The 16,637-nt window shown below is 47.8% G+C and overlaps 1 protein-coding gene across 4 annotated transcripts in view; it reads left to right on the top strand.

Annotated features, from left to right (window-relative positions):
• The window catches only part of scube3 (signal peptide, CUB domain, EGF-like 3), an 84,785-nt gene that overhangs the window by 13,946 nt on the left and 54,202 nt on the right, over positions 1-16,637 (top strand). For all 4 annotated transcript variants that reach the window (XM_018760154.2, XM_018760155.2, XM_029246492.1 and 1 more), the window contains exons 2-3: positions 3,096-3,218; positions 9,603-9,728. In XM_018760154.2, the coding sequence (XP_018615670.1) occupies positions 3,096-3,218; positions 9,603-9,728 (249 nt within the window). The remainder of the gene's footprint in view (positions 1-3,095; positions 3,219-9,602; positions 9,729-16,637) is intronic.

A 16,637-nucleotide genomic window follows, 5' to 3' on the forward strand; every position in this document is an offset into this window, starting at 1 on the left:
AGCAAAGACGATGAAGCTGGAGGTCACGCTAAGGAATCCAAGCAGTCCGTCGCCCTTCCTTCTTGAGGACTGGAGAAAATGATGTCTTCCCTCTGCCAGCCGCGTCCCTATATGTGAGGAATGTCTCTCTTGACTTTCTGTGGCTTTGGGAGCGAGTGCGGATCTGAAGCCCTTGTGCCTGTCGAGCCGGCGCTGGAATCCAGGTGACGCCATTGGCCTCCTCAAATGGCCGGGGGGGAGGCTTATGAAACTACATGAATCATTGAGTAAGCATTCAGGGTCAACCCCTGGCCCTTGCATAGAACAGGCATTGTTTTCAGGAGCTCACACTTGACTTAAAGGCCTGTTGTAGTTATGATGAAGCCTTATTGTGCCTGTTACACTTTTGTAAGGCCTCTGGAGAAAATGCCTCTCCTCACTCTCCCATTCTAAGCAAAAAGTAAAGAAGCGTATGCTGATGAGACAGTAAAATGTTGTGATTTATCACATATGCAGGCTTGCGTGATGAGGTGCTACAGGTTACAGCAGAATCCTGGGCTGTGGGCTTTGTCTTCCTCACGGTTTGCTGCCTATGAGGACCACTGGCACGGCAAGAGTTCTGATGATCTTTGTTGACCTCAGCCTTGGAGAGGCTCCACCGCCAAGGAGATTGGCAGGTCTTTTGGAGGAGTGTCGGTGGAAAAGAAGTTAGCGCCTCTTTGGGAGCCAAATTGCCCCTTGGAAATTTTTTGGAATTACACATGGTCTCCATGGTTCACTGTGACAGAATGTTGACATTACTGGTGAAGCTGGGTTGCTGTTCTGTCTCAGTGCTATCTTGGTGCTGTCTCAAGGCACAATTCTGTATTGAAAGAGACTCATACAGCAGCATAGAGAAACCTCATGCGGCTCATGTGCCCCCTGCGAGGTCATTGTCTTGTGCCGATAACCAATAATCACATGTAAGAGAGAGGAGTGAGCCCAGCTATGTGTTTCCCCCAAGGGTAGGAGAAGAATACAGTCCGGTTATGTATCTTCATGCTTGTGGAAATGTTGAGTTTGGCTCCAACCAGTAAAGGCTTAGGTCATGCAGACTTTTAACCCAAGGTTATTTTCTTTCTCTTGCTTCTGCATCAGGCTGGTGATATATGGTGATCATGAGGAGGATTATGGGATAGTCGTAACGAAAAGGCGTGCCCTTCTCTCGCTGAAACACAAGGCTCATGGTAACGTTACAGTAAGAGCACTAATAATATTAACTGAGTTCTGCTCTGGATTTCCAGTCCTAATGTTAAACTCACTTAAAAATGATAGTCTTCGAAAGACCTGCAACATCTCCAAAAAACCAGTGGGTGGAGAGCAAAATGAAAATGTCAGTGGAAATATTGCGAGCCCAAATTAAATTAAAATTCATTTGTGCCAAATTGAATTACTTTGAATAAACGGCAATGCAGCTGAACTTGGTGGAGATATTCAAAAATGCTTTCAAAGAAAGGCCTCCGCTTGACAGTCACAATGTGCAGATTATTTTGCGCGACTCTGCGTTTTTATTTGCATGTACTTCAGTAACGGAAGGTCGCGACAGACCTCGAATACATCGTTGCTGATAGCTCGACGTTACGGCGAGGGCAAATTGAAAAGGGGGCATTATAATAGTGTGTGTTTGTGGATTGTACATGTGGTCCTGTGTGTATGTTTGTCCTCCGGAGTGTGAGTCAGCGTGGACGGACCTTGAAATGTGGCTCTAAGTGAACTGTTCCTGACAAGCTCTTTCTCATCCCATCATGCGCCTAGCGAAGCAGGCTCTTTCGAAATAGGCCAAATGTCCAAATATCCTGGCGGAGGAATCGTTGGCTCGTTGGACAGAAAGTCGCAGAAACGATTCTGCCCGTTAAACTGATTGTCAGCGATCGCGTCGTAAATGCTCTTAAGGAGCTCGAGAGTTTTTTTTCCCTGTTACGTTTCAGTTGGATCGTGTTTCCTCCAAGGTGCCTTTTGACTTGTGACTCAACGCGCCAAACGGATGATGGGAGACGCTTTCTGTGTGTAATTTCACATGATGAAATCAGAGCTTGTTGAAATTCCACCGGAAACACAGACGGCAAGACAGGTGTGGAGGGGGGCTGGCCATCTACTAAATGTGTCCCCCCCCCACCCGCAACAGCAGATATTGCTCATTCAGACACCGGCAGGGCGATTACACGGCATCATCCCCCACCCCCTCCGAGGGCTGTTCCGCCGACTCCATTTGTTTGTATGCAAAATAGCTGCGATGCGGAGGCAGGAGCCACGATGTGCCAGATCCTGGCGCCCTTGCCGGGAGGCTGGAAGTAGGCTTCGATCGTCGAATCCCCAGCCAACCTTGTTAAGATTTCCCCCTTGAGCCGTGGGTAATCCCAAACACCTGGGCTGGTTAACTGGGATCAGGTGGGATTAAGGGAGCCCAGGGAAGCATGGCTGAGGGGGCTAAGGGCCGGATATGTTGTTTTCCTCATCTGCACGCCCTCTTTGAGTTTTGATGAAACCTCCCTGGTTAAAACCCCGATATCTGTTTAAATCCCGATTCTTGATTTGCCGATTATATGTAAGGTTAATACCATTTAGCTCCGAAGTTCACCGTTCAGTCCTTCCATTATCAGCAACTATTTATTTATCCTTTTGTAATTGCCTCGCTGCTTATTTATTTATGTGAAGGAACGGTTCCCACTAAAATGCTTGAATACAAACGTTTATTTGCGTGCGGTTTCCCAGCACTATTAAGCTGTCAGACACGCTATGGTGTGGCGGTATTGTTTGGATTTCATCGTTTCTTATATCGAGGGTGGTCAGGTCAGGTGTGCGTAATGGACTCGGCGGCCTCCTACGGCTATTATTATTCACTTTTTTAGCTGATACTTTAAATACAAGTGACTTATTTTTTTAACCATTTGTCCAGATGGATGTTTAAGTTAAGTACTTTGCTCAAGGGTATGACCTCACGTGCTTTGATTAGATCTGGCAACCCTCAGGTGACAAGTGAGCAAACCGACCGCTGCCTCTCGCAAAAGACACGTGGCCTGGTCGCCCTGGTGCTTGAAACTAATTCTCTGCGTCTCTCTCCTCTGTATGTGACCCAGATGTGGACGAGTGCACGGAAGCCCTGGACAACTGTAACATTGACGCCATCTGTCAGAACACACTCAAGTCTTACAAGTGCATCTGCAAGTCTGGCTACACGGGGGACGGAAAACACTGTGAAGGTGAGGCCCCGGGGCCGGCAAGGGCAGGAGGGAGCAGGCTGATAGATGTGCCGGCGACGGTGGCGGACGCAGCCGTGCTGCCACAAAGCTTTGGATCGACAGGCAAATACTTCACCGATGACTCAAAGAGCGGGAGGATTAGCGAGAAAAATGAGCCTGTTGGACACAAGCGGTCCCCTGGGTCCCAGGAGCACGGCAGGAATAAATCAGTTGTATTAAAATGACACTCAGTCTAGTATTTCGTGTTTTTTAGCTCTTTTTAATGGGGATGCGAGCAGGGGGTGGTAGCAGCTCTTCTCCAGAAACTTCTTTTTAAGAAGAAGTGCCCGTTTTCTCCGTGGCTTTGCTACCCACCGGGAGTCACAACGCTGACTGCCACCTGGCCCGTTAACCGCTCGGCCAAGGAACTCCAGACGCTGTGCCACGGTACCTGCTGGACCCCCGAAACGTCCGGTGTCCTCACTTTACCTGTGTACTTTTACCACCCGAGTCACCAGATTGCCCCATTCACTAATTGCTCCAAGTGCGTGAAGCAGAGATCGTGAGCTCTTTAGGAAGAACCGCAGACTTGTTTAACGGCAGGCGTTCCAGGATCTCGAGAGGCGGGCGGAGCCGGAAATCTCCAGAGGTGGTGGCCAACGGACAGCCGCGGTAATCGGGCTCCGGCAGAAGACAGGAACCCACACGTGCGTCCGGCCCTCTCGGCCAGCCGGCTCCAGAGCTCACCTGAAGCGGAGCTGGTGGTGGGGGCGAGAGCCTGAGGGCGGGACGTGGGGCCAGTTCGGGAAAGCTGAACGGGAAACTAAGAAAGGCGGGTGGAGACGCTCCTTTGAAACACGGCCATAAATTTCTTACACATGTTAGCAAATGAAAGGAAGATAGTCGATGAAACGGCGCTCGCAGCGTGTGCCAAACAGACAGCGGTGTTTCCGCAGCCAAGGGCTGAGCTGTAGCTGGAGGCCCAGTCATATGCATCGTGCGCTTTGTAGTAGACTCCTCAGCTACGCTCAAAGCCTGCGGATCACTGTTTCGCCCGTTTATTATTGCTGTTATTATTGCTATAATTATTGCAAAACCATATTTCAAAACATCCTTTTCTATCATATTGTTATTTTTTAGTGTATCTGACCTTGTTTTCTATGGCTGCCTGCCTAAAAGTTATAAAGTTTGCTTTAGTGAATTTAATGAAAGAAACAAAAAAAGAAAAACCACAGAAACATACTTGCTTGCGAGGCTCAAGGGGATATGTTTCGAGAAAAGGGAGCTTGCTCTAGAGCAGCTGCGCTCTCCCAGTGACACGGAGCCATCGAAGGACCATGCGTGACTGCGAACGTGACGATGTGCGGTGAAAGGAGCGCTCCGCGACGGCTCAGTTACAGCTTTTACCGTCCAAGCGTTCGGGGTCTTATGCTGCTGATCGGGCGTGGAGAGACAGATGCGGAGATATCAGAGTAGCTTTTCGAAGAAATGTGTTGCGCATTAGTACTTAAGTGCTGCTCAGACATGTTATCGCTGAGGCTTGACGGCAATGCTTCACGAGCCGGCTCTGGGCCAGATATTAACAATGGAAATAATGTCAACGTTCCCCGAGGAATCCGCTCCGAGCCTCGGCCACATTTACGCGGACAGTTTGCCGAAATCCCACCTTTCGGCACACCTGTTTAACTGGCAGAGCACCGGTGTGGGATTAAGAGGAAGAACTTACAATTCACAGTGCGCATGAAAAATATGAATAGGGTGCAGTGAGCGCCTAGCAAGCTGCCATAGCAACAGACCTTATGTAGCATCACTACGCAGCATTTCATCGAGACAGGTCAGGGTGATCACGAGCCGTTTTTTTTTTCCACCGCGATACATATGTGCACATTAACCAGCAATCAACCTCTAACAGTCAATTCCGCTGCAAAGCCCGGAAGGGTCCTTGTTGCGGAGGCTTTGGACATTTTTCACAATTTCGGCGGCAGATGAATCGCTTTACTTAAGGATCATTATGCCTGCAATGATGTGGAAACAATATGACTTTAATAGCTCTGAGTGCATTAACGTGGGGAGGATATGAAATATGCGTGAAGCGCCATGTGGGTGGATAACTAACGCTTGGCTAGATCCTTCCTCTTCTGGACTCCTTCTTCTCTGGGATCTAAGGTCCTGAGCGCAGGGCAAATTCCCTGTGTCCCCCTGATGGAAACTAAACAAATAAGTCCAAGCAGGGGACTGGGGGTTGGAAGATCCCTCTTTTAGGACATTAATGGAGGTCATTTACACCCTACTGAGAGAGCAAGAACAGGCAGACTATTCTTCTCAACTGCTTCATAATTGTTTTACAGTTGTTTTTTAAATTAATTTTGCTTTTCATTAGCAGTGAACCGACTCGTTAATCCTTATAGATTAATCAATTACGGCAAGCCATTTGGTGTTGCGAATGTAAAAGATCTTCCAATAGGCAGTTAAAGCTTTAGCAGTCTATACTGAAAACTGTTTAATGACATTAGGTAATGAAGTTAAAGTAGAGGCTCAGAGTAGGAAGGTGTGAGAGGCTGCTGGAAATAATAGAAAAATGGGTGTCAGTGTATATTTACTAGTTGGAAATTCTGGAGTTATCAGAGGAAAACAGGCAGAACTTCTGCTGATCCTTTTACTTTGTGTTGTCCAGGCTCCTCTGTGGGTAGGGGTTTTGCCTGCGCTCTTCTGTGAAAGGTTTCAAAAGCAACACCTCCTCTGACTTATGAGCCTCTCTTTTCCAGTGAAAGAAACTTTGCCTGATTTGTGGAGCTGTGTGTTTCTTTGTGGTTTTGTGGGGAGACTGGAAAAATCCTCAACCTTACATTTCGCTACTGCTCGTTGATATTTTTGCGCTAAATTCTCAATTTTTTTTTTTTTTGCGACTCTCGTGTCGCCGCGTGACTAATGAGCTAATACATGCAGAATTATGCAGGTCCTCAACTTGTGAACAATAAAGCACGGAGATTTATTTTCGAGTCAGTTTGTTTGTATGTCTGAACTCACAAGGAATGTGTAAAATACCGTGCTGCAGTGAAGCTCAGATGACTTCTGCACTTTTCTCACCACATTCAGTGGTATTTTCCTACTTTAACTTCCATAGTAACTGAACATGTTTTATTACCAGCACTATAATCATTGTTTCTCAGACATACTCTATTGGGCTACCGAACACAAAATAGCCCAGAGGAAACATATGACTGTGATATGTGTGCTAAAGCACAACAATAACAATGCCAGGGGCTTGACTGGAAATTCTCGCAATTCTTGGACTGTTGGTGATGCTCCAGTGATGTCATTGACCCTACAACTATTGCTTGTTACAGGAACCTGGACGAATAGCCAAGTTTGTGCGTGTCGGCCATATGGCCAGATTAATTTTATGTGTATCTTTTCAAGTTCATCAGCTGGGCATTTGTAAGTAGAGGATTTATTGTATATTTTTATTTAATGGGGATTCAATTCCTTGTGAACAAATGGTTATGAGCATGTGATTTTTGTTATGTGGGCTCTGTGACTGCTCTTAAATTACCCAGGATCAAGTGTTAATCAATAAACATGTTAGTCTAACAGCACAGCATTGCTAATGTTTTTTGCCACCTCTTTGGTGACTTTTTCATCCATTCATTTTCACTCTGTAATTTTACAAGGTGAGGACTTCTGTAAGATTTAAAGTGAAAAAGTGTTTGATTTACAATGTACTGAAACATAATATGGTGCAATCCAGACAACAATATTGTACATGCATTTACGTTTTGTGCTCTTCCTTTACCAAGACATGATATGCCTTCAGGTCTACCGACATAACCTTTTTTGTACTGGTGCCATAACTGGCTGAAGCCCAATGTGAAAAAGTCAGTAGAAATGAGTACAAGTCCAGTGAAAGGATCCTGCATGACATTTTCCAGAGTTGCGATCAAGTAATTAAACGTTGCGAACTGAGTTGTGTCAATTACATCCAAGGTGGAGTCAAGACATTGAACTTATCCCTTATTTGAGCTGAGACTGTTTGAGTCATTAGTCCTAACAGTTTGACAGATGTTGGCTGAGGCACCGCCACTCGACTGTCTTCTATTTCTGATTCTACTTAAAATCCTCATGGTTATGAAGCAGAACTGCAGGAATAAGGGTAGCGCTGAAAAAATGTTTCCAAGGTTACCGTCGGCATTGCAGGACACTGTTCTATTTTTGGCCAAAGATGGTACATTAAAGTGCTGCTGCCACATACATTTTAATTTAAAAAAAAAATATATGCTATATCACCATCGAGTTTCATGTTCATATTTCTTTAGTTTGGTGGAGCCTTTGCCTGTAAGGACTTGAGTCTTTACAGCTTCTTGAATTGAGTCATAAAAATGTCCTTCTAAAGTCAAGCTGTTGACTCTATAACCCGACAGATGTTTGAACAGGAATATTTCTGAGTCTCCGCTTGGGCTTTGGGTCCAGTCTGGACATGACCCTCCCTTTGGTTCATAAAAACTGCCGAAATGCTGAGGGGGCTGCAAGTGGTCATGAAGTAAGAGGGTGAGACGTAGGGATGGTTTTGAATAACCTGCTTCTCATAGGTTCGGTCTTTCACAGTGATGTCCTTCGCTGATTGAACGTCCAGGTACCCTTTACGTGATGTTTTGCCAAGGATGGAAACCTTGACCTGGTCTCTTTTGCCCCATCGTGTCCACCAGCTCAAGTGGCAGCACTTCAAGCCTCATTTCCCGGTCTTTGTCATGTTTCACTTTCTGACCTTGATAGTTTTATATTTTATGTGCCACTGCTATGAATTTGACATACCAGAAGCATGTAAAATATAAAACTATCATTACATCCTTAACAGAACTTGTGGTAAATGCAAGTAACAATACATCGGAAGTGTTTACCAGTCTGGCCAATGGACTCATCCTGCCGGTAAATCTGCTCTGAGCTGCAGCGGACGACCGAAATGTCTGTTACTCATTCCGGGTGGCTGCTGTTTTGTTAGCTAATTCGAGCTTATTATCTGAAGGATGATGACGGATGATGTGGGTGTAGCTGTCTGGGACATCAAATAGCACATCCCCTCGTTGGAGGTGCACTTTTGATGTTGCTCTCGTGGCACTTGGGACCCCACTGCCTGTTCCAAGCCGCACATAGCCTCCCTGGAACACCAGCAAGGGCTCATGGCGCCTCCCAACTCTGTTGACTCGAATTAAGTGCTTGCGCCCGCTGCTGAGCGCCGGCGACTACAAACCCGGCCTGGAGTAGCCGGTTAATTTGTATCAAATTTGCCGGCAAGCAACCTGGGACTGCTTGCATGTCCTTTCCGCGTTGCCGCGGCTTAGGGCCATCCTTGTACTTGTTGTTTCAGCTGGAGGTCTGCTTCTTGTCCACCGATTAGCTCTGGCACCTGCACGGCCCGCCTCTCTCTCCTCCTCCCTCTCCATCTCTTTCCCTCACTCTTTGACTCCCACCTTCATTATTTCCTTTCGATTTTTTGCACACTTTTATCATTCCTTGTAACTCCTACCCCCTCCTCACACCCTTTTGCCATAATTCTTACCTGCCTCTACCACTTCATCCCCTCTGCTCTTTCTTCTGTCCTCAGAACAACCGCAGTTTTTACCCATCAATGCTTTCACTCCCATTGCTCTCCACGCTTGTTTCTTTATTGTCCCTTTAAATTTGGACAGTCACTCTTTCATTTTTTCATTTTCTTCCGGTAGATGCTCCCGTTAACACCGTAAACTAAAAGTGTATATAGAGTACAGTATGTATAGTAGAGTGTACGTTATTACAGGTGGTCCTCGACTTACGATGGGGTTCGATTCCAGCAGTCCTGTGTTATTTTCTTATAGGTCACAAAACCCTTAATACTCCACTTCACGAGCCATAAGGATAGATAAACTATTAACTCTCATAAATGTTCCACTGTATGATAGTGCTAATTTCCCAAATTGTTCATGTTTAAATGATAATAATAAGAATAATAATACAGTCTTAAAATGATATTTTAATACTACATTATTATTTTTACTTTTCATTTCTAAATCTATTTTCTATCGCTTTTTTATTCTCAGCACCACCAGGGCTCTCACTTTCCGGCTTACTCAACATTTTAAATGACAAGTAACTTGAAATGAATCACAAATGAAAGGTTTTTTTTAAAAAAAAAAAAAAAAAAAAACAGGCAGTCGATGTTATCACACGGCAGATGGAGCGGTCGTCTTGAGATGTTACAACCAGACGTCGGTACTTAATACATGGAAAATAATGTTAATGGGAGGGTTGTTGTAAGTCTCGGATGTTGTAACTCGCGTATGTTGTAAGTCTGATACCACCTGTGCGTGGAAGTTATGCTGAGTTATGAGTGTCCAGATGACACGTCTGAGTATCGTCTTTGACCTCCCCCAGACATCGACGAGTGTGAGACCGAGTACAACGGTGGATGCGTACACGAGTGTATCAACATCCCGGGTAACTACCGCTGCACCTGCTACGACGGCTTCCGCCTGGCGCACGATGGACACAACTGTCTAGGTAAGCCTATGGGGGGCCAGAGACCCGCTGATGGGGTGGGGGGTATATGGAATGCTTACGGAGTCCCAGTGGGATTCTGTCTTGGGTCAACATTTTAAATGTCAATAAGAGGTTACAGACTAAAGAAGGACTAAAAGGAAGGTGCTGCTGTTGAACCTTGTAGAAGCACCGTTAAAGTGAATTTCTCTAGTAAGAGAATCTCGCTGTAGACATGAGTACAGTTGTAAGTCATTCTGGAGAAAAGTGCTGGCTGAGCAACAAAGTAGTAGTAATAATAAGTTACCCTGCAAGGCTTCGTGTGCAGATACTCTACAAACCGCTGTATTTCTTTCATAATCCGTGCCACAACATGAAGAAAGGGATTCTTGTCTTCCAGCTACTAGCTGTCAGTAACCTTTATGAGCGTGACAAATGAGCTTTAGTCGAACCTGATACCTCCAGACGATTTATTTTTTGGCTCTTCCGACTTTTGGCTTCTGCCATTTCACTTTTTTTCTTGTAAATTTTGTTATATAACGGAATGAGACTTGTTCACTTTTATTATTTCCATGTATGTTTAAATATAGCTTCATGGGAGTCACGCGAGGGGGGTCGGTTAAATAAAAGGCTGACCCTGTCGGTTGGACCGCTTTTCCCAGGGTTTAAAGTTACACCCGCCGACTGTCTACGTCGACCCTAAGAGGGTCGCACAGTTCGGGCGACGCGACCCCTCCACCGTCCCGGTCAGGTCGGGACTCTGTCGGCATGAGTGTGTCACGTGGTGTGAGTACAACGGTAAACTGCTTGACCCCGTGGCCAAAGGCAGCCTTTCGTCCTCCACATCACGTTGGGTTTTTTGAGTCCTCCTCTAATGGGCTCAAGTCCCACAGCTTCCCTGACGGCCCGGCGCCTGCTGTAGGGGCTATATCCTAGCGACCCACCCTTTAGTGCCCCTCCACGGATAACAGGGCCCTGCGTCGGTGCAGTGATTTACTGCATCATCCGGTTTTCATTATGATATTCACTTCTATGTGACTGCATCATTTCTGTGGTAAATGCACCAAAGTTTTTAATATATTAATCAACTCATTCATTTATTAGCTATAAAAACTAGTCTAGTCATGGTGGTCCACAATCTATCTTGGGAGCACAGAGCGCAAGGCAGGGCACATTCTGGATGGGATACCAGTCCAGCATGGTGCAATCACATACACTCATTCAGAGTCTCACTCACATAACACACACACACACACACACACACACACTATAGACAATTTAGAGGGACTGGTTCTCCTGAGGCATGTCTTTTATTGGGGGAGGAAAGCGGGAAACCTGGAGGAAACCCACTCAAACACAGGGAGAACATGCAAGCGAAATGCAGGCGGACCGGATTTGAACCCACATCCAAAGCCCCGACCCAGGGGCCGTGAGGCACCAGCGCTACCCACTGTGCCGCCCCACGTTTAATATCGAAACGAATAGCAGTTAACCTATCACTTCAACTTGTGTTTCACCCACAAAAGCTGTGGTGTTGCAGTGGCAGTTGCTGTTGGGTTCCCTCTTGGCTTTGCTCATGGCCACCTACTAAGTGCGCACCTGGTGCTAAACATGCTGCTCACACACCTTGCAGGCTGGACCCTGTGTCCTGCGCTGCCTGCAGTCTGTCAGTCCCTCCATACACCCCCCCACCCAGCGCCCAGCACTCCGCTGTGCCCGCTTCCAGGCCGCAGACACGCAGTCAGCCCCCCAGGGGGCAAAGCGCTGAAAGAAACCTGGGTGATGGCAGGCTGGTGCCGGGCCCTCCCCCGCTCCCTCCCCCTCCCCGCAGACGGCGGGCTGACTTGTGTCAACCTGCGGCTGGGGGATCGCTCTCCTCGCCTTCCTCCCTCCGTCTCTCGGTATCTGTCCCACAGGTTCGGGTTCAAATACCTGCAGTGGTTTGCACAACTCTTCCATATATCAAAAGAAGCAAAATTCAAAATTGCGATGGCAGGAATGCTCGGATGGCGTAATGTTTATTGAAAAAGTCTCCCTTTCTCCCTCGGTCGTCCTCTCTTTCTGTCCCCCGCTTCTGCCGTCTCGCCCGCCGTCCCTCTCAATGTTAATTAAGAACTGCCAGGAGAGGACAGCTGTTTCACGGATCACTTTATGCTGGCGCACAGGTGTGCGTGTCCTTCACACGTTTTCCTCAATTCCATGCCCCCGTTCTCCCCATTACGCACACACACACACACACACACACACACACACACACACACTCTTGCGCTCAGAGACATGAGTGCAGAGCAGTTTTCTGAGCCATTTAGCACGGGCCACTTTGTTGCGCGCGGCTCATTTCCCGCACCGCCGACGTACGGGCTCCCGGCGTGCCGCGGCCGCGTGATTTACGAGCTGGGCGTCACAGGCCTCGGACTGAGCCTCGTCTGTTCGGGATACAGGGCCGTCCCTTCTGCGGCGGCCGTCCTCTTCCCACAATACACGCTGACTTTCGGCTCCAGTCTCAAGCAGAAGCTTGTACTTTCTTGTCTGTGTGTGTGTGTGTGTGTGGGGGGGGGGGGGGTGCATGTGCACGCGTGTGTGTGCGTGTGTGATCATGGCACGTGCCCCACCCACATAACTACCCAGCTATCGACAGCGCTCAGGCTGCCTTGGCTGGCCTTCCAGCGCTCGCCCCCACCCCCACCCCCCGCTGATGGCTTTCCCCTTTGCCCTTTGCTCCTGGCCCCACTCGTGCTGAGTTAGGTTTATGGGGGCCGCTAAATCAAGTTCAGCACGGATAAACTTTCGGATGAGCGGAGAGGCCTTTTTCCTTTTTACTTCCCCCATCAAAGGCCGAATGAGGCAATCACGATTTTTATCTACCAGTGCCGCCGCTCAGCTCCACACACACACACTCCATGCGAAACACGCTGAACTGCACGGCGCCTTCGGTTGAGACCGTTCTCTTCCCTGCATGGGTTGCGCACGGAGAGGCGAGGATTAAGGCTTCTCGGGGCTGGCGGTGTGTACCCGGCACATCCTGCGGGAGAGTGTGTGGGAGAGGTATTACATCCTGTGGCCAGGTCTGTATATGTGAAATGTGTCGAACAACTACTAAGGCAAAAAACCGAAACCGCGAAACCCAACGAACATTTGAGCGAAGAACAGTAAACAACGGCTGCTGGAATTGTCAGGTGCTCATATGTAATTGTAAATTTGCACTCTTATACACATATTTTTTCCTGCTTGTCTGTTCTTCGCTTTACTTTTACTTGATTTAGCACCCCGGATCGTACAATAATGACCAGCCTTGTCTGCCTGTCTGCTTTTCTTTGTTTTTTCGGGGAGGACCTTGCTGTTGCATCCTTGAGGAAGGTACTTAATCCAGCCCGTGTCACAGAAATGTCTTGCTGTGTTAATGGGCAAAACTCAGAGCTCTGTAAATCAGTTTCAATAAAAACATTTGCTGCAGAACAACTAATAAGATAACTGCATTAATTATAATAATCTTAATTTCGATTTTTTTTGGAGGAGTTGAACGTTTTGCGGAAATCTTTCAGATCTGTCACTGGCATCCATGGCGTCCCTGACAACCGCACTCTTGGCGACCGCACGCCTATGAAACGACTTGAGCATCGGCATTTGAGTCCGCCCACTTGGTCTCCTGCATCCACCCATGACAAGATCATGGTCCTGTCTTCAGTGTGATGGAATGAGCTCGCCGAGTCCCTCGGAACTGCTGAATCCCGTCAAATTTTGAATAAGGAACTCTCCAGATGCATTTAAATATATGTGTGAATGCATTTCTTTCAGACACACTTCTTAACAGCTCTGTAAAGTGTATAAATGCCTAAATTGTATAAAGGTATACATGTACATGTATAAATTTGCACCATCTCTCATGACCACCTTAGTATTTCTTATCAGACTCACTTCTACCGGCAGCTACACGTGTAACGTGTGGTATCACACTAACTATCTGCGCTTTGACCATCGCTTATCCAAAACTCTGCCTGTCGGTGAAATGCACTTTTCTTTTCAACCTTAAATGTAAATAACATTAGGTACACAATTAGAAACGAAACAATTTCAGGGAAAAACCTGTTAGATATGTTTGAGCAGAGCCATACAGTTTCAGCGTAAAGCGTTAGCCATGGCTTACTGAGAAATATGGCCCACATTTCTTGTATGCAGTGATGACATTTCGCAGTGGCCTAGCATCTTCCTCCCGCTCTCATCACCGTGTCGCTTCCTTCAGGACATCGTGTGTGCTGTCAGCGGTCAGCAAATATATGTGGGGGAGGTCCACACCGCATTGAATCCCAGAGGTGCTGCTGCGACACAGCAGGCGTTGGTAATCTGGCCTTCTGTGGATAGAGGCATAGCAGGGTGGCTCCAGTCCTTTGTCTGGGCCTGACATGGCAGGGAAAATAAGACGGGCATCAGCGTCCCTAACAAGGCAACTGCTGCGTGGGCCCCCCCCGCCGCCTCTGTGCATGACACCATGCCTGATAATTGCCTCTGCAGGGAAATAACAGCATCTCTGAGGGATTGGAAGGGGTGATGAGGAAGGGCCTCGGGCCGCGTGTGGTGGGTGTCGGTTTGATTCCCTTGGTTATGCTTGAGCGCACGTCCCAGCGATGCAGAAAGTGGCCCCACGTTGCAGCCCGGTGACAAGCGGAGACACTTCCAAGTCAGATGTCAATCCCCGTGTGCCACCGCTTGCCTCCTCGGGGACTGCCGCTGTGTTTACCCTTGCCCCCGGAGCAGCCGCCAATCTGTTACCACGGTAATATGGAATAATAACAGGGCTGCCAGTCAGATGCCAGATCAGACTAAACTGTCCGTAAAAATAGCTCCGCTGATTATACCACAAGGCAGACAAGGTTATTAGTGCTGCAGTCCTATGTGGAGAGACTGTGCTGCATCCCTAATTGTGAGCGCGGGCAGATCTGTGGATCAAACCTCACCCTCCGAGGGAGAAACACGACACGATCTGTGGGAAGGAGGCGCTCCGCGACGATGGAGAGCGTGTGCACTGCCCTTGTTTCCTTTTGTGTCACTCGTGTGAGTGACTTATGTGTTTTTCTTAGTCCTAAGCTGCAGTTGCTGGAATTCTCTTTATCATTGTGGTTCGCCTGCTCGGACCAGATCTCATAACCATCTGTGAAAATACCGTGCAATAGATTAATGGGAATGGAACCACAAATCACATGTCCAGCGACCCGTGAGCCATCCTCCCCAGGAGGACAGAGCGAGCCGTTCGTGTAAGTTCCTTAGGTCAGGTTGACGTAGGGTCCGGCCCTCAGGTCAGCAGCACCCAACATCAATTCCAGTCCCTTGAGCTTGAGGGAGCACAATTTCACAGTATCAAAAGCCCGAAGTTCCCGCCCTCACTCAGAACTGCTGAGTCCCTCTCAACATTCGAGAAAGGTCTCAGAACTCATCTTTTTCAGATTCACTTCTATCCAGATCTCCAGTCTGCTTCATGAACTTGTTCTACGTTATCTGCATTACGCTGCATTAGAAAACCTTATCAATTGTATATGCTGCCACTTGTGTATTTTGTGGTGCCAATGGTGGTGTTGGACGTTGAGAATCGCATGTATGTATCTCTATCTTTCTTTTTTTACCAAGTTGAATGTCGCTCTGGAGAAAAGCGTCTCACAAATGAATGAGTGTCACTGTTGACGAGTGATGTGTGTCTTGAAGAGGTGGAAGTTGTTGCTTAGCTGGTATGGACCAGGTTTTCTTTGCTCCAGTGAAGAATGAAGGCAAGGACCTGCTGGAGAGAGACAAATTCCATGACGGAGAAGAGGCTATGTCAGATGTTTCTCCATGTCACTTCTCTTTCTCAGGTCTCATTCCTAGTCCTTGACTCCCTCGAGAGAGCTGTACCTTGTTCACGATATTGCAGAAAGGCTCTGCAGCCCATTAGCGCCTCTGTTTGTAAGCTCGGCGGTGTGCGTTGGAAGGTGCGCGTGGGCTTCGCAATTTGCCACTCCCTGCCATCTACAAAGAAGAAGATTATGCCGGAAAGTGCTTGAATTCCCGCCAAGTTATGCACTTGCAGCAGAGTGCCGATCGCGCGCATAAGAAAGTCGTTGATGCACAAAGTCAACACGATATGGCATGCCACCAAGGCAACGGATGATTTGAAAGGATAGAATGCTGGAGTCCCATGATGTTGCGTGATGCTCATCTTGAAGCAACACTATCTAGGCCCCTGTATTAACAATCGCGGTAGGTGGGAAAGGCAATCATCCGTGGCTCCTGAGCGATGGAATTTTGACTTCATTGTCAACCTCCCACTTAAGGAGCGAGACTCACTTAACCCTGACTGATTCTAATCATTACCGAAGTGGAGACGGAACCGCTGACTCTTAAGCTACCCCTTCCACGGAGGAAGAACCCGACATTTTCTAACGTGAACGTACTCTGATTGGGTTGAAACGTTGCGGGTTCGAATCAGCGAGTGGTCCAAACATACTCCTTTCATGAGAGTAACACCTAGGAATTGGAACCTCCACCTCCACCCATTATGAAGGTGCACCTCGGACGGATCTGAAGCCACTCCTCCCGCATGCACTCTGGTCACAGCTTCCCGCACCTCCGTCCATCCAGCTGCTAATTGAGAGGTACCATGTCGATGATGAGCTTAGCGGATTCCCAGAAGCCCCTGAGCGGAGAAACACTGGAGGAATCTGGAGGAAAATGAAAGCGCAGCTTCTGAGAGGTTCATATTTACTACCCTCCACCACACCCCGCCCCAGACATCCTCTAGCGGCGTCAGTTCGTTCGACTTTAATTATGTAGCGACACTAACGGCTTGGGCCACGCTCTGAGCTAAACTCACTTCAGAAAGCGGGAGCAGGTGATTAGCCGCCTGGAGTCTCAGCACGTTCCGTAATTCAGGTCCTTCCTCGGGGAAATATCAACACCGTTCCCCAG

This window comes from Scleropages formosus, chromosome 19 (genome assembly GCF_900964775.1).
Source record: "Scleropages formosus chromosome 19, fSclFor1.1, whole genome shotgun sequence".
Lineage (NCBI taxonomy): Eukaryota > Metazoa > Chordata > Actinopteri > Osteoglossiformes > Osteoglossidae > Scleropages > Scleropages formosus.